The sequence below is a fragment of the Nansenia antarctica genome, assembly GCF_963989245.1.
Source record: "Nansenia antarctica genome assembly, chromosome: 4".
NCBI lineage: Eukaryota > Metazoa > Chordata > Actinopteri > Argentiniformes > Microstomatidae > Nansenia > Nansenia antarctica.
The window spans coordinates 39,039,827-39,062,144 of NC_137689.1; the positions used below are offsets into that span (position 1 = coordinate 39,039,827).

Genomic DNA, 22,318 nt, shown 5'->3' on the forward strand with positions numbered 1-22,318 from the left:
ATCGGAGCATCCCTAAGCTAGACAGCTAGACACAGTTTGCAGGCTTGAAATGTACATGTTTGTGCCTCAGCACTACACCTGATTTTTTCAGTCCAGCAGCTGCCATCAATCCGTCCAGACTGTCCAGGGCCCAGAACTTAAGTCTTTGCTGTGTTCAGGGCCTGGACGGCCCTGTGGTAGAAGCTGTTCTTCAGTCTGTTTGTCCTTGCGGCCAGGGTCCTGAACCGCCTTTTCGAGGGCAGCCTGGTAAAGTGTTCGTACCCAGGGTGGGTCGGGTCCCTGGAGATCTTGGAGGCCTTCCTGAGACAGCGTGTGTTGTACAGCTCTTCCAGAGAGGGGAGGGAATCATGTGAGGGAATCATGTGCTACCAAGCAGACCAATCACAATCATGTGCTACCAAGCAGACCAATCACACTGCTTACGGTCTGCGTAGGTGTGCCACGTAGTTACATTTTTGGAGAGGTGCGCGTGAGCCTACGCAGGCTACGGCGTAGATTTTACGTAGAAGTATAAATTGGGCTTAAGGAGGCATGGAGAAGATCAAGGGATGCAAGGGGACAAGAGGAGCATTGAGCAGGGATTTTTCCTGCAGTGAAAAGGCTTTACTTTTCGGCCCACTTTTGTTCACCTCGCCTAAGGCCCAATCCCGATTCCCTTTTCTACCCCTATGGCCTAAGGCCTTCGAACAGAGCCACAAGCCGTCGGGGTTGAAATCTACCCCTATGAAATGGGACAACCCTTCAAGTCTGATACGTCATCAGTAGTATCGTAGAAAAGCATTGACGCTCGTGACTCATTCACAACTTCACTTTTACGCTATCAATCGATCAAACAAGTCATCAAATAAAAAAGAACAATGCGTCATTATCAGACCATGACAGAATAACGGCGCTCTAACCTGTATGAAACCTGTGCTCCTACCCTGCCAGTCTGCACTGATTTAGGACAACAGTGCAACAACTTCGCGGCTGAACTTTAGTTAAATTTACGGCGTCATATACCATCAATGGGAAACATGGAGAAATGCATGATTTACAGATTTAATTTATGACGTTCCGAAATCCGAAGTGACAGGAACGCTGGATAAACAGCCGCTGTCCACTGCATTAATTAACTACATGTCCTTGATGAGTCGCCCGCTCACTGCCCTCCATCAGAAATGGCACATCCATCGATAATATTACATAATAACAACTGCTCGGATTGGATTGCGAGTTGTTTTGGTATAATAAGTGCCGCAATACAGACAGCGTCATATACCACCAAGGGGGGGAATTCGCGCCTATCATGCACATATCAGCCTGTGGACAGATAACTTCACATTAAATATGTCTACTATCATCCGCTGTCAAACACCACAATTTATTTCTAAATAAACATGATTGTACATCTCTGAAATGTTAATCGCGCACCGATGTATTTCTATGGGGAAGGCTGTGCTTGACGATTCCATTGGACTGACGCCGGGGCAGAGGAACAGGGTGACTGTCACCCTGTGACAAACGCGCAGATATGAGTGCTCCGGTGTCCTGCTTTGGTAGTCTAATGGAAGTGATCAGGTAGGCTACCAGTCCTCTACTGCTAAACCCGAGCGCGCTGGACTGTGGAACTTTCTATGTTAAGCATAGGCACACGCATAGGCACCTCGGCATAACAGCGTTTTTTCTGTTATGCTTGTTGTAAAGAAAAGGTCTATGCATTGAAATGACATTAGTACATCAGACATTAGACATCAGACATGGAAATATGTCATATGCGCGACTGTCCACAAATCAGCCTGTAACGTTAGACACAGCACCTTGACATAAAAGCGATTTTTTTTGTTATGCTTGTTATAAAGGAAAGGTCTATAATGCATTGTAATGACATTAAAATAAGATAATAAGATGGTTATCATAATTTTTCAAATCATTATTAATAAGTTATTACAGAGAAAGTAAAATGACATTTCCGCATTGAATAGAGCGACATAACATTTCTTATTTTTTAAATAAATTTATTTTTCAGATTTTATCCCTTTTTCACCCAATTTGGTAGCCAATTGAACCCAACCTAGCATCCAATTATCCCCTGCCTATTGCATAGGATCCGCCGCACGACCCCGTGGCCGGCAGCAGTGATGCCGGTAACGCGATACTAAGTAACGTGTTACTCTAATCTGATTACTTTTCCCAGTAACGAGTATTCTATCGCGATACTATTTCCAAATCAGTAATCGGATTAAAGTTACTTATTCAAGTGACTGTGCGTTACTATTGCGTTACTACCTCATAACTTAGGCTAAATGCAGTATTTCTTTGTAATGTTCGATAGTAAACAAACATTTATTGCTTTTCTCGCGTCTTGGGGAGTGACGTCAGTGATCACGTTTTCAACACGAGGTGCAGCAGAATCGCTCACGTGTATCACCACGCTGATTGCACAGTGTAAACAGAAGCGTATAGCCTACACAATGGAGCGAGAACAGAGATATGCGTTAAATAGCTGGAAATATAGGGATTATTTTGAGTTTGTGTCAGCAAAGGATGACAAGAACATAAATGTTCGTTGTACACTCTGTGCTGGAAAGAAAATATTGTCCTGTGGTAAAACCACAACATCAAATTTAAAGAAACATTTGGAATCTCAGCACAGCACAGTCAAGCTCGCGGAGAAAGTCCCAGAGACCGCGGCCTCGACTTCTGCGGGAGGTCCCACACCGCTCAAGCAACAAAAGCTGGACTTCAGTAGGCCTACAAAATCACAACCTGTAAGTGTGGGAGAGTTGAATAAATTGGTCGGGCGGTATGTTGTAGAGGAAATGCTGCCCATAAACACAGTTGACTCGCCCTCTTTCCGTGCCATCATTAACAAGATCCCCACTACTACCAATGCCGAGCTACCTCACAGAACATCTTTTTCTTCGTACTTGGAGAAGGAGTATGCAGAGATGGAAAAACATCTGAAGGCTGCGCTGAACGAGGTCGACTATGTGTCAACTACAGCGGACATTTGGACAGCTAACAATAGGAGCTATATGGGAGTAACGCTCCACTGGATTAGTAGATCCACATTAGACCGCAACAAGGCTGCATTGGCGTGTAGGAGAATCCGCGGTAGACACACGTATGATGTTATTGGTGCAGAAATCGAAAACATTCACTCTTCATATGGACTAATCAACAAAGTAGTAGCAACAGTGACAGATAATGGATCTAACTTTGTCAAGGCATTTCAAGTCTATCAGCCTGCTGTCACAGAGTCCGATGATGAGACGGTGGAGGAGGCCACGGATGATGTCACTTTTTTAGATGTGTCAGAAATCCTATCAGCTGAGGATGATAGTGATGGCCAGCTGATTCTTCCCCCGCACCAAAGGTGTGCTTCACATACCCTCAACCTTATTTCTACAAGTGATGTGGAGAAGTACATCACTTCCAAACCAGAGAGCAAGGCTGTGTATAGGAGCAGCACAGCAAAATGCACAGCTCTCTGGACGAAAGCAAGCCGATCTACCGTTGCGTCAGAAACGGTGGAGGAGGTTAACAAAAGAAAGCTCCTGGTACCGACATCCACAAGGTGGAATTCCTTTTACGAAGCCATAAAGAGAATCGCAGAAATCCCCATGAATGAGCTGACTACTCTGTGCAACAAGCTGGGAGTGAAGTGCTTCAAAGACCAGGAGTACCAGTACCTGCATGAGTACTGTACCGTCATGAAGCCTCTAACTATAGCACTGGATATCCTACAAGGTGACTGTCCGTATGGGACTTTACTGCCCACACTTGAAGTCCTGATGCAGAAGACCCTTGCTGTGAAAGACACCCTATCCAAGATGACTGCAGGCCTTCCAGATGCCATAGTGCAGGTATGCTATGTTGTTCCATCTTAAAGATAAATAAATACATTTTCATTGCACTATTCATGAACATGGAGCAGAGTCACACCATACTGCAGTATGTAGGTTGTCAGTTGCACAAACTAATTGCATACATAATTAGTAAATAAAGGTATAAATAATAGACCTTATAGGCTACAACTAGATAATAATAAACATATCAAATTATATCTTTCAGGCTATCCAGACTCGTTTTGCCAGTGTGCTGGACAACAAAGATGCCCTTCTCGCAGCTGCTAGTTGTCCAAAATTCAAACTCCGATGGCTGAGAGATGAAGGTAGGAGGGAGCAAGTAAAGGAGCTTCTCACAGCAGAATGTCGCAAAACTGCTCCTGCAGCACAGAGCCCTGCCAGTGTACCCACCACGACTGCCAACCAAGGCGAGATGGACTTTTTTGCTTTTGAGGCGGAGCCAGAGGAGACCTACTCGGCAGAAAAGGAAGTCATGGACTACTTGAGGTCAGGGCATGAGCTTCAGATTCTGAATCAGTATCCAAACATTAAGAACATTTTCTTGAAGTATAACACTCCAACCCCATCTAGCGCTCCTGTAGAGCGGCTCTTTAGTCTGGGAGGTTTGGTGCTCACGCCTAGAAGGAACAGACTTTCTGACAAGAGGTTTGAGAAGCTTCTGTTAATGAGATACAACCACTGGTTTACTCGCCCCTTTCCACTGTTTCACTCATAGTGTGTTCATGGCCTCCATAGCGTGTTCATGGCCTCCATAGCGTGTTCATGGCCTCCATAGCGTGTTCATGGCCTCCATAGCGTGTTCATGGCCTCCTTCCAGTCTTGACAGCTGAGTTCACTCTTCATTGATAAACTCAGACTCACCCAGTTTAGGATTAGGATTATATTAGGATCATATCTGAATGGTCAGGGTAGGTTTTAGGTTTTTGTGAAACCACTCCTTGCTAGTTACTGTGTTAAATAAAGATTATATTTATTTTATTGTTTAAAAACAAGTATTTATGTTGGGTGAGGCAAAGAAAGACTCTTTATTTTGTTGTTTTAAGTTATTGTTTAAAGTTTAATTATGTAATTTAAGTTACTGTTAAAATAAAGTGAGTTTTGGCAAAACCAGTTTTCATTTTTATGTTGCGGGGGGGGGGGGGGTCGGGTGCCTAGGCAGCTGCCAATAGTAACTAAAAAAGTAACTAGTAATCTAACTTAGTTACTTTTAAAATCAAGTCATCAGTAAAGTAACTAGATTACTTTTTAAAGGAGTAATCAGTAATCAGTAATCAGAATACTTTTTCAAAGTAACTGTGGCAACACTGGCCGGCAGTCCCAGAGGAGGCCGCCAGGCAGACTAGCTGACTGGCTCCTCGAGCCCAGCACCGTTATTCCGGCACCCAGGGGGCGGTGTTGCGCGACGGATCCTTGTCCGGAAATACTCCTATACCCGCCCTCGGGAGCGGCCGCCCAATATGCCGCTCTCCGTGTGCCCCAGCCATATCCGGATCTGGCGAGCTGGGATTCGAACCCAGTCCCCGGTGGGCAGCATGCACTAGTGGCCAGTGCTTAGACCGCTACACCACCGTGGGGCACCTGCGACATAACATTTCTGTAGATGATTCGCAATGCATGCTGAAATCAAGGGGTATGGCTTCAAAGCTAGTCTGGTCCTGAAATCGCTCGAAACGAAGTCATGGCTAGCCCTCGAAATGAAGCCATGGCTAGATGAAAATATGAATTGGGACACCCCTACCCTAAACGTGAACGCGCAAAACGAAGCCATAGGGGTGAAAACGAAGCCGTAGGGGTGAATTGGGATTGGCCCTAAGTCTTCCGGGGGAAATCCCTCCAGAAAAAACATTTAAAAACAGATAAATACATTTATTGCTGCAATTCGGGCCTTCCAGCAGCAGGTGCTGCTAGACTACCGTTACGTTATATACGCAATACCCCCCCCCGCAATTAATTTGTGAGGAGCTATTTACCCATTTAAATAGTCTGGCTAGGTAGGGATACTGCATTTGTTACAAAGGTCATTTGTTACAAAGGTCATAAAATAACGTTTTAGTTGTTTACTAAACATCGAGTGCCTTAACCCGGCCTTCTTCGGCCTACGGACCTCCAGGTCCCCCTGGCTTCACCCCGCCCAGGCGTAGTTCACCATATTTTGGGTCCCATCACACTCGCTCACGCTCCTCCTCCTGGTTTTAGTTGTTTACAAATCCTTCAAGTTATTGCAGGTGGCAATAGCAGTGTCGTGTCTTAGCATTAGGGTTGAGTACTCAGTGTTTCCTCTACATGCATTTATTGGTGGCGGGCCGCCACGATGGAATTTCCTCCGCCACGAATTGATTCAGTCCACAAAAAAAACAAAAAAAAAAGTTCTCAAAAAAAAAAAAAAAGCTGATTAAAATATATCTGATCCTAGATCAGCGCTATAATGGATGTTGACTAAAAGTGCACCTAAATCCACGCCCATCTCTCTCTAACCGCTGATCCAAAATCAGATTAATGACATTCAGTTGACGACGTGACACAAGGGCTCCTGATTGGTCTAAATGTGAACTGTGGTATTATTGTTATTGTGTACAGGCCACCGTAGTGACATCCGGGGGGTATTCCATCAACATCGCTAAAGGGAAAATCCAGGTTTAGTCTGATAAATCTCGCGAGAGTTCTTACAAATATCCAGGCATATTCTGATAGGTCTCGCGAGAGTTATCAAAAATAAGCCAGGATTTTCCTTTAGCGACGTTGATGGAATACCCCCCAGGTCAGGTGGGCAGGTTACGACGAGACAACAAGAGACCGGTATTGTAGAGCTTACAGAGCGAGTTAAAATAAAGACACTTAAATTGAAATACAGAAGGACTCACGTGTATGTTTAATAGAATAACACGACATGGTGTCAGAAGTCCTGTAAGTGAGTGTTAAGAGTTAGATCGGCCGACAAGTGTCATTTGAGCTCGTGACGGTGAGAAGGGAGAAGAAAAGATGGATGCTAATGCTAACGCGGGAGCAGCTGCAGTCCAGAGAACGGCGCCAGTTTCAAGTGCTACGTTAGCAGACATTAGCAAGTCAAAAAACGATTATTATGTGCCGTCACTTTAGCAACGACACAGTATTGTCAAGGGGAAAAGAAGGGGAGACGATTTTTTTATTGACAACAGAATTACATGCTGGAAAAACATGCAGCTAAAATTCAGGGAACATTTGGACAATAAGAGACACACGGGAGAAGTACGGGAAAACAGGGCTCATGTGGGTCTCATCAAAGGTAAGAGTTTGTTTTCTTTAACTCAGCTGATACTCAGCTGTTTACCGAATGCTCCATCTGACTGTGATTTTACTTCTGTAATGTGGTGGGTTGACATAATTCACGCACGGAACTATAGGTTGAGACTATTGTTCCGTCCGTAGTACCCAAGTTGTTTAGACTGTTCTATTTACTGCTTGAGTGTGTTGTTGACAATCGTTCATGTCCTTCATTAAACGTTTAGCTTTGTCATTTGATACGCCGCCTACGACTACCATCTCTCTGCACTACAGTAAACAGTTAATCAGTAACGTTAGCCGCTTTTGTGCTCATGTAGGCCTACTTCGTATTATATTATAGCTGATGATCTTTGTGTGTGTATGTGACTGTCAGTCACAAGTTTATATTCTGTATATTCATATTATTATTTTTTTGGCCATCCTCTAGTTTTGGCTGTGATTAGAAAAAAAAAAAAAAAAAAAAAAAAAAACGTTGTTTTGAGCGCGCGTGCGCGTTTCATGCGCGTGCACGCGAATGGCCACCCGCCACCATTGTAGAAATTCCTGGAGGAAACACTGAGTACTGTTTGGGTTTTAATCGGTACCGGTACCAAAACGGTAAAAAATGTTAATATATATCAGTGTTTCCTCCAGGAAATGGCATGCACGGCATTAATGCCGAGCGGCGATGTTTTATATAGAAGGTGATCAAATACCAACATATCCTGACGCTACAGCTGCAGCAGAACATGGGCAACCCGCATACAGCACTGAATGTGACTGACAGATACGCCCAAGACAGACACACACAAAGATAATCAGCTCATTGAATATGAAGTACACAAGAGTACACACAGAACCGGGAACGCGCATACAGCACTGAACAACATTCGTAGAATATAAACTTGTGACTGACAGTCACATACAGTGGGGCAAAAAAGTATTTAGTCAGCCACATATTGTGCAGGTTCTCCCATTTAAAAAGATGAGAGAGGCCTGTAATTTTCATCATAGGTACACTTCAACTATGAGAGACAGAATGGGGGGAAAGAATCCAGGAAATCACATTGTCTGATTTTTAATGAATTAATTGGTAAATTCCTCTGTAAAATAAGTAGTAAGTAAGGTATTTGGTCACCTACAAACAAGCAAGATTTCTGGCTCTCACAGACCTGTAACTTCTTCTTTAAGAGGCTCCTCTGTCCTCCACGTGTTACCTGTATTAATGGCACCTGTTTGAACTCGTTATCAGTATAAAAGACACCTGTCCACAACCTCAAACAGTCACACTCCAAACTCCACTATGGCCAAGACCAAAGAGCTGTCAAAGAACACCAGAAACAAAATTGCAGACCTGCACCAGGCTGGGAAGACTGAATCTGCAATAGGTAAGCAGCTTGGTGTGAAGAAATCAACTGTGGGAGCAATTATTAGAAAATGGAAGACATACAAGACCACTGATAATCTCCCTCGATCTGGGGCTCCACGCAAGATCTCACCCCGTGGGGTCAAAATTATCACAAGAACGGTGAGCAAAAATCCCAGAACTACACGGGGGGACCTAGTGAATGACCTGCAGAGAGCTGGGACCAAAGTAACAAAGGCTACCATCAGTAACACACTACGCCGCCAGGGACTCAAATCCTGCAGTGCCAGACGTGTCCCCCTGCTTAAGCCAGTACATGTCCAGGCCCATCTGAAGTTTGCTAGAGAGCATTTGGATGATCCAGAAGAGGATTGGGAGAATGTCATATGGTCAGATGAAACCAAAATATAACTTTTTGGTAAAAACTCAACTCGTCGTGTTTGGAGGAGAAAGAATGCTGAGTTGCATCCAAAGAACACCATACCTACTGTGAAGCATGGGGGTGGAAACATCATGCTTTGGGGCTGTTTTTCTGCAAAGGGACCAGGACGACTGATCTGTGTAAAGGGAAGGATGAATGGGGCCATGTATCGTGATATTTTGAGTGAAAACCTCCTTCCATCAGCAAGGGCATTGAAGATGAAACGTGGCTGGGTCTTTCAGCATGACAATGATCCCAAACACACCGCCCGGGCAACGAAGGAGTGGCTTCGTAAGAAGCATTTCAAGGTCCTGGAGTGGCCTAGCCAGTCTCCAGATCTCAACCCCATAGAAAATCTTTGGAGGGAGTTGAAAGTCTGTGTTGCCCAGCGACAGCCCCAAAACATCACTGCTCTAGAGGAGATCAGCATGGAGGAATGGGCCAAAATACCAGCAACAGTGTGTGAAAACCTTGTGAAGACTTACAGAAAACCTTTGACCTCTGTCATTGCCAACAAAGGGTATATAACAAAGTATTGAGATTAACTTTTGTTATTGACCAAATACTTTTTTTCCACCATAATTTGCAAATAAATTCTTTAAAAATCAGACAGTGATTTTCTGGATTTTTTTTCCTCATTTTGTCTCATAGTTGAAGTGTACCTATGATGAAAATTACAGGCCTCTCTCATCTTTTTAAGTGGGAGAACTTTCACAATTGGTGGCTGACTAAATACTTTTTTGCCCCACTGTACATACACCTGGGTTTCCGTTAACCGGTAATTACCGGTCTTTGTCCGGTAAAATCTGTTGAAGTCCGACATATTTAAACCTCTTCGGTCATAATGTCTGACGAAAATAATTCCCTTTAAGCACAATTTGAATACAATTTGCTAAAATTAATTTGTTACATATTCTGATTCCTTCTACATTAAAAAAGACGAATATATAGGCTATATTTTTTCTTTTATTATTAATGTGTAGACTAGCCTACGCGATGAACAACAGCGGCAGGGTTGCCAGATGGGATTGACAATTTACAGCCTAACTAGTCCGCTAAATAACCGCTAAACCCAGTAGCCCATTCGGCGGTAACCCGCCCCATCTGGCAACCCTGTCTCTCAACAGCGCGAGTAGTTTATTGTTTGCGGAGAGTGAAGGTACCTTTCGGGAGTAGTTGTGAGGGAGAAATTCGTCAGTTAATTTAGTTTGATCTAGTCTAAATAAAACCACTGCAGTGACCGGAGTCAAGGTTATTGTTCTGCGTGTTTTGGATGTGCTAGAGCACAGTGAATGACCACAGAGGGCCGTGAGATGCGGCTAGTAAAGGACGCTAGCCATCTCAACCCCGTTCATTGATTGAGCCTGCCGTGCCCGTTCCAGCCCTGAGTCGGGAGATTCAGAGTACAACATCCCCCTGGCTACCTCTTCTACTCCCCCTGGCTACCTCTTCTACTCCGGGAGTTTCCATTGAACTTTCCTCCTCTACATTCCATCTCCACGTGCGCTACTATCGACAACCTGGGCTACTGGTACCATTAGATTAGGATTGATTAGATTAGGTTGACAATACCACACTACATTTGAGTTTAGGGATATCAATGTTATATATTTGTGTATGTTTTATCTTTATGTATTAAATGTTATAATTGTTCCACATTTGAGACCTGTCTTCCCCCCACTCAGTTATTCAGTCGGTGTCCATCATTTTAGTTCAATTTAGTCTATCTATAGTGTTAGTTTAATTTGTGCCACTAAATTGAAATAGTCCACGGGTGTGTATCCCCCCGATACATCCTCCCCATTCTCATACTCCCGAGTCCGAGTAAGTATGATTTGACAGGCAGCTAGACTTAATGCCTTCCCAATCAGCGAGATGTGGTTATAGAAATGACGTTGTTTTATTGATAAAAAGGGTAAAACTGGAAAGAGAATATAGAAAACTTACATTACTGTCGTGAAACTATTTAACACACTTCAGTTAACGTAATGTGGAGTCCGTTCATTGATCGATCGATGCAGTCCGTTCAAATAGCCATCAAAAGCTAAACTAGGCCTACTTAAAATGACCAATTACATCCTCAAATCCCATTAATGCAATTGAAATAAACATCTTAGCCTACAGTCGTAATTCAAAGTAGCAAAGGTGACTAGGCCCAGTGTGGCGCGCGTGCAGCCCTGGACAGTAGCGCATGCGAATCATGAAAGCCTATATTATTATATAGTTCGCATCTAATCGTATCAGATGAGAAAGACATTAAATGGCATATATAGCAGTGGTTCCTCCAGGAAGTTTTACAATGGTGGCGGGTAGCGCTGGCCGCGCGCTCGCGATTTTTTTTCGCGTGCACGCGCGCTCAAAACAACGACGTAATTTCAGCCAAAACTCGAGGATGGCCCAAAAAAATAAAATGTTTTCCCGTACTTCTCCCGTGTGTCTCTTATTGTCTGTGTCTGCATGTTTTTCCAGCATGTAATTCCACCCTTTTTTTTCCAGCATTTAAAAAAACATTTTAAATGCTGCTATTGTTTGCGAAGTTACAAGATCGTTAGCCCGCAGCGCAGAGCGCACAATGTATACGAGTTGACTCGCTGGAACGAGACCACCACACACGTGCCATATCATACCGTCTCATCATATTATTACATCGTATTTATCATCATATTTTTCACTATGTGTGGTTACCTGACCATCTTCCTCATCTTCTGGTACTTTTCGTTTGAAATACTTTAACAAACTCATCTGAAAATGGAACCAGGAATTTATTAACACATAGCTAGCTAACATTGCTAGCTAACATTTCTGGCAATTACTTTAAGTAGTTCTAAGGTAGCGGAAACATAATTGTTTCACAAAATAGCCTGATTTAGTTGACCATGAACATCAGACTACATTACGAATGTTCATTTAAAATACTTGTATACTGAGCACTGGTATAAGAACACGAACCATAGAATGCAATAACCCACCGTCGTGCTGATGCAGTGTTGCTAATCAATCTGTAATGGATTGTAACATTTGAAGTAGTTTGTAGACTAGACGCAGCCTAGATGTATTCGACCAATCACAAAACAGTTTTGCAAGCGCGTCGCTTCGCGCTTGTGGGTGTGTCTAGCGCTGTGAAGGTCTGAAAAGCGGCCTAAATCTTTTTTATTTATTTTTTTCGAAATCTGAATGGTGGCGGAGGAAATTCAATTGTGGCGGCCCGCCACGAATAAATGCATGTAGAGGAAACACTGTATAGGCTATACAACAGCTAATCACCGCGACAAACACCTATATTATATTTGAATATGATGACCGGAATTTCTCCCGTTTGTCCGACACATTGAAATCTTTCCGGACACGTTGACCGGCACCAATTTTTTCTAACGGAAACCCTGACATACACACACACACACCCACACTGAAAGATTATCAGCTCATCAATACAAAGTAGGCCTACATGAGAGTACACGCACAAAACGGTCTAACGTTACTCATTACAGGGCTTAAAGTGGGAAAAAATCCTGTGCCTGAAACTTTTTCTTGGGGAGGGGGGTCACAGTTTGAGATATTGGGAGAGCGGGTACAGAAGACAGCTTCTTGTCTCAATGTTTAAATGCATTAATACTTTAAATGAATGTGCAACAATACTATGTGCAATATGACAACCCTTGTGTACATAAGGTTCAGATATAGGAAAAGTTAGGATAGTTATAGCATAGCATAGAGTACAGCACAGTGTTTTATTGTATAGTATAGTAGTATAGTAGATAGTGTACATAGCCCAGGGCTTAAAGTGGGGAAAAATCCTGTGCCTGAAACTTTTCTTGGGGAGGGGGGGTCACAGTTTGAGATATTGGGAGAGCGGGTACAGAAGACAGCTTCTTGTCTCAATGTTTAAATGCATTAATACTATTTAATAGTCAATACAACATATATGTCTAGGGATGCACGATATGCATTTTTTTCCAACTGATACCGATACCGATGTTTACCCGCTTCTCGTGGCCGATAACCGATATGAGAACAGATATAATTTCACAGTTGATAACCTGTAGTTCATGCACACCTGAAGGTAAGAAAGGCTATGTAGTGAGCAAAGATTGATGATTTAATATTCCATAGTGATCTCACCAAATCTCACTATTGTTAACACAACAAAGAGAACACTTCTGACTCTTCAAATGTTCATTTATTATTTCCTCTAACAAACAGAATCTGTTATAGACAGTGCACATAAATGCTTTTTTTAGAGTGTCAAAAATAAAGTGCATCTTGTCTATCCCTGTAAATTGAAAATGCATAAATAAAATATCAAAAAATAAATAAATAAAGTGCATCAGTCAATACAAAAATAACGGATGAGGTAGGTTGTGATAAAGCCCATCAAATGTTTTGCATAAGAATTCAAAATAAATTGCACTGACATGGGAAAACAAAAAGTGCATGTTTTCCTTGTAAACAACAAATCTCACTATAACAATACAGAGTGCATGTTTTCCTTGTAAACAACAAATCTCACTATAACAATACAGAATAAAATATATACATGTCTTTAAAAGAACAAACTGATTACTTAAGCCACTATCACTTATAATCTCCTTCTTTTTGGGTCATAAACAAAGCCCTGCAATTTCTCAGAGACACTCCTTTTCAAGGCATTAAGTGTTCCAGGGGAGACAGAGGACGCTTTGAGTGGTGCAGTGGAGGCAGTGGGTGGTGCAGTGGAGGCAGTGGGTGGTGCAGTGGAGGGTTTGAGTGCTTTGGGTGGTCCAGTGAAGGCTTTAGGTGGTGCAGTGGAGGATTTTAGTGCTTTGGGTGGTCCAAAGAAAGCTTTAGGTGGTGCAGTGGAGGATTTGAGTGCTTTGGGTGGTCCAGTGAAGGCTTTGGGCTTTTCTATATCATAATAGATGTCATTGCAGAATCCTTCCACCTCAGAGGTAAATGGGCTCATCATGGCCTTGGCGGCATTGTTCACCATGTGAACTGTATCTCCACATATGTCGAGCAGGTTAGGGTTCTCCTTCCTTGCTTGTGTCTCCAGTCCAGTCTTCTTTCCTCTCATCACTGCACAGTTGTCAAGCAGAATACTGATGACAAGTGACAAGTCAAGACCATTGGACTCCAGGATATCTTTGAGCTCCTGCATGAGGGCTGAGGAGTTGGCGATGTTTAGTTTCCTGCTGGCTAGGTGTTGTGTCGTTACCTTGCCCAGATCATCATCAAAAAAACGAACAAGGACATTGAGGATTTTGTCCATGTTGAGATTTGTAGCTTCGTCGATATTCATCGAAAATGTAGCTTTTTTTAGCTTTTCACATAGCCGTTTTTTAAATTCCGGGGCAAGGCCATGTGTGTTTAAATAGCTGGCGTGCTGGTTGGAAATGGACAGCTTTGACAGTGCATTTTTATCTTGTGATAGCGTCTTACACAAATCGACGAGTGGCTGAGCCACTGTAAAAGACAGATCATGTTCGGCTATAAACGCACACACTCGGATCTTTTGCTCGCAAACACGGTCGGTCATTGAAGATAAAATGGTACCTGTAGCCGTCGCTCCCGGCAAGGTTGTTGTGTGAGCGAGTGCTCAAACCGATGCTTGGTGACCGGGATTTGAGGCGTGTCGAGCGATCACCTTCTTCCCACTACTGCCGTAGAGGAGTCTCTTCGAGCACGGCGTACAGAAACAAGCACCCGGCTCCCTCAGTTTGAGGCACCACGTCCCATAAGGCTTCCCGTCACCACTACTCTCCTCTATCCATGCCCAGCGCCATTTATTTTTTACTCCTCGTTCTAATATAGCTGTGTCTTCGCCAGTTTTGAGAAACTTTGCTTCCATTTTAATAGACAAAAGTTAGCGAGACAGCGGGCTGCTAAAAGCGAACGTCTCTACAAGCTCACAATACACTCAAACTTCTTAAGGCCCGCCCCCACTACTCTGCCTCCGATTGGCTAGAAGTCGTTGGTTGGCTTGAGCAATACCATTGGTAGGCAGAACTGTCTCTTTGCTGAAGATGACTCTTTAAATTACGATGTAAACCAATAGCGTGTGATATATATATATATAAAAAAAAAAATATTCCCCCACGCCGGAAATCCGGCACTGTGCCGGAGTACTTTAAGCCCTGACATAGCCTTTATTTATGTAAACCAGCTCTTTTCCCTTTTTTATTTTACCCTTGGCCCTCGTGTTTTTAGTATTTTTCCAAGCACCAGGGGAGCCCCCCCTCCTAAATTTCGTTGTATGGTACCTGTACTGTATTACAGTGTTTCTCAATTGCTAAAACACATTTCACAAAACTTTCCTCCATTTTCACAAAACTCTAAACACAACACACTTTTCTAAAGCTACATAAGCAAAACCACACTTTCTCTCTTCAAAACTCAAACTCAAACCCTACCCCTAATCCTAACCCTAACCTTACTGTAACCCTAGCACCTAACCCTAACCCTAGTTTTCCCACATGTATGATAGTCATGCATAAAAATAAATCTGCGCTCCCTGTCTAACGTTATATCTAACATTACATATTTTACATTACAGTAAGGCTGATTTTGCATGATAGTCATGCATTTTTAGATATCTATTTCCCCCCTTTAAATGGCATATGATGTCCGAAATTTTACTAAAGTTCAGCCGCGAAGTTGTTGCACTGTTGTCCTATCGAGTTTTACGTAAATAAAGGTTTGAAAAATGTACCGTATTCCCACATGTACCGTAACATGTACAATACTGTACTGTATCACAACTCAATGCAAACACTACAGAGGATCCATTACACACAACAATACTCACTGAAAACAATGTTCAGGGTGTGATGTTTTTTTATTTATTTATGGAACTATACCACACACACACACACACACACACACACACCACAATCATTTGCAACAAGTGTCTTACATTTTGAGTCGTTATGTTTAATGAATGAAGCCAGGTGTGTTCATTGTGTTAAAATGTTGCTGACTGTGGCAAGCATTTTGCATCACATGAGCTTTAATTTGAGAATTTGACATTTTGAGCAGAGTTTTTTGCAACTTGTGTTTTAGCAAGACAACATGTGTTTAGATTTATGAGAAAAGGAGGATTGTGTTTTGTGAATTGTGTCTTCATGTGAAATGTGTTTATGGTTTTGGCAAATGGGAGCTAGTTTTATTAAATGTGTTTAGAGAACTGGTCATTTGGTTTAGAGAATTGGCTTTTGTGTTTTAGCAATTGGGAAAAACTGTAATGACAATAAAGACCATTCATTCATTCATTCATAATACTGTTTTATACTTAATAAAAATAAAAATAAATAGATGTCTTTAAAAGGCCAAACTGATTGCATCACTTATTAAGCCACTATCACTATAACAATACAGAATAAAATATATACATGTCTTTAAAAGAACAAACTGATTACTTATTAAGCCACTATCACTTATATTCTCCTTCTTGGCACCACGTCCCATAAGGCTTCCCGTCACTACTCAGGGTTTTTCCTGGCTCAAAATGAGGCGGAGGTGGTACCAGTGGTGTTTGACATCGGGGGGGACCCATGAAGCAGGGCTGTCTGGGGGTCCTTAAACGAGCATCAAACACTTAATTTCTTGCATTCTGGTGAATTGATATGCACCAATTTGTGCCCTTTCGCCATCAATTTATGGTGGAAATGTCATTATATATGTAAAGGAAAAAACTATATTCAGGCACCAGATGGCCATTCAAAATATAATGTAATATAAGGCTCTCAGGCATTCTGTACTTTCAAATATGTATTCTCCTTGAGCAGTCAACATCTACTATCAGCTGTTTCGCTAGCAAACACGAAAGCTAAGTTATTTGTGAAACAGCGCCCCCGCCACCACGTCGGCGCAATGCCGCAATTGCAGTTTTTTTTTTTTTTTTTTTTTTTTTATTCTCCCGCGCCGGAAATCCGGCACTGTGCCAGAGTACTTTAAGCCCTGTCATTAACTGTTTACACAAGTGAAATCACAGTGTGACAGTCAGATGGAGCATTCGGTAAACAACCAACAGCAAGGTAATGCATATTATCAGCTGAGAAAACCAACTTTTACCTTTGATGACACCGACATGAGCCCTGTTTACCCATACCTCCGCCGTTCTGTTTGTGATGATTTTAGATTATTTTTGCACCGCGCATATTGCCCTGTAATAAGAGCATGCAACCACAGCTCCCTTGTGTCTCGTATTGTCCAAATGTTCCCTGAATTTTAGCTACATGTTTTCCCAGCATGTAAATCCGTTGTCAATAAAAATTCGACTCCAATTCTTTCCCCCTGCCAATTCAGTTGTTAAGTCGTGACGTGTTTCCGGGTCCAAAGTTGGCTGAGGCGCTCTCTTCGAAATGCCTCAGTAATAATAATAATTCATTATATTTATATAGCGCTTTTCCGAGGCTCAAAGACCCTGACAATATGTGGAAAACGGGAAAGTGCTGTGTCCCTAGTTGTATGAATAGATCCAAGTCTAAAAAACGATTGAACTGTCATTCTACCGCTGTAGTACACTGGTACTCTGGTGCAGGGAATTTCTGGTTTGGACCCGGAAATTGCTAAACGTCACGTTTGACGTCAGACTTAACAACCGAATACTGTGTCGTTGTTAAAGTGATGGAGAGACGCAAAGGAGAGGGATTTCCTGAAATCCAAATTTCCCGCTAAATTCAGACCAATCACAAAAATGTTTTGCAAGCGCGTCGCCTCGCGCATGTTGAGAGCGATTCAGTCTCGATTACATGAACTGAGTGGAACTTTAACAGGCGATGTCACGTGCGGTTGACTGTTGCATGTAACATCCATTTCGGACACCAGGGGGCGAGAGAGGAACCGAAACGAGGAACCGAAATCTCTGTTGCAATTCGGTTCGGTAGGTACCAAATGTAAAGTAACCGGTACCATACCGGTACCGGTTTTCGGTACCCAACCCTACTTAGCATGACATTTTGTATGTACTGGCATTAATTGAAACCAAACCAAATTAGTGGTGAACTCAACCCCCGAGTTAAAACACCCCCGCACCATCCAATGTATGCCTCAGAGGGCGGTCCTCTGCTTCTGTAGTACAGATGCAAAGGAGGAAGCGGTTTTAAGATTCTCGTCACCATCTACAAAGCCCTCAACAACATGGCACCCTCCTACCTCTTTGACCTCCTCCTCCAGCAGCGCCCCTAACGCAGTGTCCGCTCAACTGATACCAACCTAAGTCAATCCAGCATTTGGTTCCTTCGAGGAAATCCTACCGTTGTCTACACTGCACTCCTCTAGCCCTGTGTGGCTCAATGAGGACCAGGGGGGTCAAGGAGTTAAGTTAAGCACCCAAAAGGCTGGAGGAAGCACCGTTGAAGCCCAGAGATGACCATCGAAAAGCAACTGGTCTTGGCACACACACTGGCAGGCATGGCTATGCAGTGGTGTAGTCTAGTTTTTTCTAGTGGGTATACTGTGATTTTTCCCTCCCAGCCTCATATCTTTCATTTCGGAACGCCATAAAAATAAATCTGAGCTCCCTGTCTAACGTTATATATATTAGTGTTGCACGATATACCGGTACCAACGATATACCGCGGTGCCAAAATGTCACGGTGCCTACTATACCATAAGCTTTATACAACGGTACTACCGTGGAATACTATACTACCGTGTTGAACACAGTACCAGCGGGGCAATGTGTTACCTCTATTACCAAATTCACTGGTTCTGCTAATGAGGACAAGACTGGCTCGCGACACCGTTGTGACAGATCCCAGTTTGTTTGCTCGCGCACATCTCCGCAGTCAAAATATTACCTTATATATTGACGTTATCTGGATGTCTGTCTGGGCGCGAGCCAGTCTTCTCAGTATCGTCATGGCAGAAGCGTTCCCGACCCATAGCGTCGCACCATCAACGCCAAAATTACTAAAGAAAACTAACTCAAAAAGTTTTATCTGGAACTATTTTGGTTTTAAACCAGATCGCGAAGGTAAAGCAATAGATGATGGCCGTCCGTTCTGCAGGAGATGCAATCATGCCATACAGGCAAAAGGAGGCAACACGTAAAACTTAATAAAGCACCTACAATGTCGTCATCCAGACCTTGCACTGGAATACAAGCAAGCTAATGAGGTTAGTATGGCTTTATTTGTTATAATTATCTGTGTTCTTGCAATTAGCTAATATTACAAAAATGAATGAATAAACTTCTTAGCTAAAGTGTGCGGCAGCACTGCTGCTGTTGCTGGCTAACCAGCCGGTGCTAGCCAGCCTGGCTAGCGAAGTAATAACCACACTTCTGCCCTGCTTAGTGACAATCTTTGGAATATGACCACTGAGTTTTCTTAAGTTGAGTTAAGTCTTGAGCTACAGTTTGGAAGTAGCCCTCTATATTTTTGATATGCCAGTGTTTGCTTTTACTTTTCAAGTTCGTGAAAAAGACCCCACAGACGGACAGACATACAGACACAGACAGACAGACAGGCAGGCAGGCAGGCAGGCAGGCAGGCAGGCAGGCAGGTACAGCAGTTCTATACTGCCATCTGCTGGTCAGGTCATGGTCATGGTCATTTTATAAAGTACCAAACTTGGAACACTGCCTCGTCTGCGGAATGATTGACACACGCGTCAGATGTGCTCGTGTGACGTACGAATCTTTCTTCGAGTAGTCACGTGGTTTTTGCCAATTTGACACAAGCATCGATACATTTGTATCGACGCACATTGCGTCGGAAGATAGACGCCGTGTCGTGACTACTGCGTCGAGCGTAACATCCCTACTACTCAGTATTGTGATACTTGGGCTGGTATAGTATCGCAGGGTAAAATATTGGTATCGTGACAACGCTAATATATATACATCTAAATAACATGATATAAGCAGGGGTGCACATAACTTTTTGGGGCCAGTGCTCAGAGGAGCACCTAGGGATGCTGCTTGGTGCTCCCCGAGCTCGCGAGTCACGACCCGTCCCACAGGATGGATGAAAAAGGGATACATGGATAACTTATATTAGCAAAACGACATTTATTCATAAATAAAGATGAACGAACAAATGATTGTGTGCAAAACAAAATAAACAAATGCAAAATCAAATGACTGCTCTTTAAGCATGAAAGTCTGTCAGACTCCTTTAAACACAATGAAATCAACTGACATCTCTTTAAGCACTGCTCTGTTCTGTAAACACTGAAATCAACTTTTCAACAAAAAGTTACAGCCTAAGCATTTATTTATGCTACAAGCTTAATCGTCATCATCACTGCTCTCTTGACTGCTGTAAATTATCACTGTCCCCAATTTCAACCATGGTAGAGGATGTATTTTTTGTGATCAACTTTTTTTTTTTTTTTTTTTTTTTTTTTTTGGGGTGCGCAAAAGCGCCCTCATGCGGCTGATCTGTCGCGCAGCATGCATTTTGGCGACGCATGCGCACTGGCGCACCAGTTATGTGCACCCCTGGATATAAGGCTGATCTGTGCATGATCGTTCTGCATTTTGACATATTTTATGTCGCATCTCCCCCCTTTGATGGTATATGACGCTATAGTCAGTCCCAATGGTCCAAAAGTCAAGTGCTTCGTAACACAGACGGGGTGAATTTTATGAATGAAAGTGAAAGTTCTGTCACAAAATGCCGTTAGGTATCCTCACACATTTTTAAGTGGGTATATGGAAATCCTTGGCCTTTCCTAGTGGGTATACGGCGTAGTCCTGCGTATCACGTAGACTACACCACTGTGGCTATGGCACCGCTGTGCAAAAGGGGGTAATGATTACGTTCTGGTATTACCTGTTCCATTTCCTCTATGGCATCCTTCACCACCCCGATATAGGAGGCCAGCATCACCAGCACCGCAGCCTTGTTATCTGTATGGAGACACCCCACACCATCATATAGACAACCTTAATGATCATACAGTGTCAGGTTTAATACAGAACACCTGTAGAACCCTGCAGACACACCTAGGCAAGCCTAAGATCATTCCGTTTTCCTGTCAGCTTGCATTGATTTTCATTGCAAGGGTGAAATATCAACATTGCACCGATTAGCACTATTAAAAGTGCAGATCAAACAGCAATAAGAAGGGTAAAATGTCAGTCTTAAGTATGCAACAGTGTACACATGAAACATGGCACAGACAGTAGTACTCAGTACTTCAGAGGATTAAGGGCTGCTAAGGAAATGCCCTTCGCTGTACTCACCTCTTGGTAGGTGTGCAAAATGATCACATGCAGACCAGACTCCGCCTGTTATTGACAGCTGCTCCTGGGATAAACTAGAAAGAAAACACAGATGAGGTTTAGCCAGTTGTCATTAACGTAGTATCATCCTGAAACTAGGTTAATAAGACCAGGGAAATGTGGTCCAAATAATGGCCATGTGGCGGTCAAATAAACAACGTAACATTTCAAATGTTACGTTGTTTATTTTATTCCAGCTTTTCTCCAGGACAAGCTGTCCCAGCTGAGCATGTCTGAGCCCACCTGTAGGTGGATCACTGACTTCCTGACAGACAGGAAGCAGCATGTGATGCTGGGCAAGCTTGTCTCGGAGCCCCAGACCATCAGCACTGGAGCCCCACATGGCTGTCTGCTCTCTCCTCTACTCTTTACTCTTCTCCCTCTCCACTAACAGCTGCACCTCTAGCCTCCCTTCTGACAAACTCCTGAAGTTCGCGGACGACACAACCCTCATTGGATTAATCTCCAATGGGGATGAGTCTGCCTACAGAAAGGAAGTTGAATGTAATTCATATGATTTCACATCTATTCTCATTTACAGCCTACATCCACACCAAGTACATTTCTTGTATTAACAAATATTCTTTTTAGAATAAAACATTTCTGATTCTGATCAAATTATTCATTTAACATTGTATATGCTGTCTTTAATGTAAATGCCCTTGTTCCCTTTTTGTTGTTGTTGCAAAAACAGGATGACAGCTGAAAGAAACCCACCATTCTATTACATTTCAATGGTCTGCATTCATTGGTAATTATTTGTAATTGCAATAATTTGTCATTATTCATACTGCAATGTTGTCAGTGGTGAAATCTCGCAGTCCTAACTACACATCCTAGGATGAATGGGAACCTGGTGGGTGGAGGCTGTGAGGGTGAGGTACCTCTGTAGGGGGGAGGTAAGGATGACGTCCACCAGCTGGACGATGCCGTCCAAGACGTCAGCCGTGGCGTCTCGTACGAGCCTCCGCAGCGTCATGCCTACAGGCAGGGAGGGGACGGCAGAGGGGAAGAGCACAACTGCATCACTGCATCACTTTCATACAGGCTTGGTGTCAGTAGGCCTGGAACAATGATGAAATAGTTATCTAATGGCAATTTCATTATCTAATGGCAATTTAATTGGCTAATACCAATTAAACAGTCTAATGGCAATGTTGCCTGTGCTCCAACACGCTAGCTAAAAAATGTCTTCTTGAATTCCGGTTAACCGAAAGACCACGGTTATTTTC

At 43.0% G+C, this 22,318-nt stretch overlaps 1 protein-coding gene across 1 annotated transcript in view; it reads right to left on the reverse strand.

The window, feature by feature from the left end:
- The window catches only part of ccndbp1 (cyclin D-type binding-protein 1), a 38,428-nt gene that overhangs the window by 14,543 nt on the left and 1,567 nt on the right, over positions 1–22,318 (reverse strand). The window contains exons 5-7 of the mRNA XM_080529986.1: positions 21,971–22,067; positions 21,048–21,121; positions 20,635–20,711 (exon numbers count right to left, since the gene is read on the reverse strand). Coding sequence (XP_080386112.1) covers positions 20,635–20,711; positions 21,048–21,121; positions 21,971–22,067 — 248 coding nt within the window. The remainder of the gene's footprint in view (positions 1–20,634; positions 20,712–21,047; positions 21,122–21,970; positions 22,068–22,318) is intronic.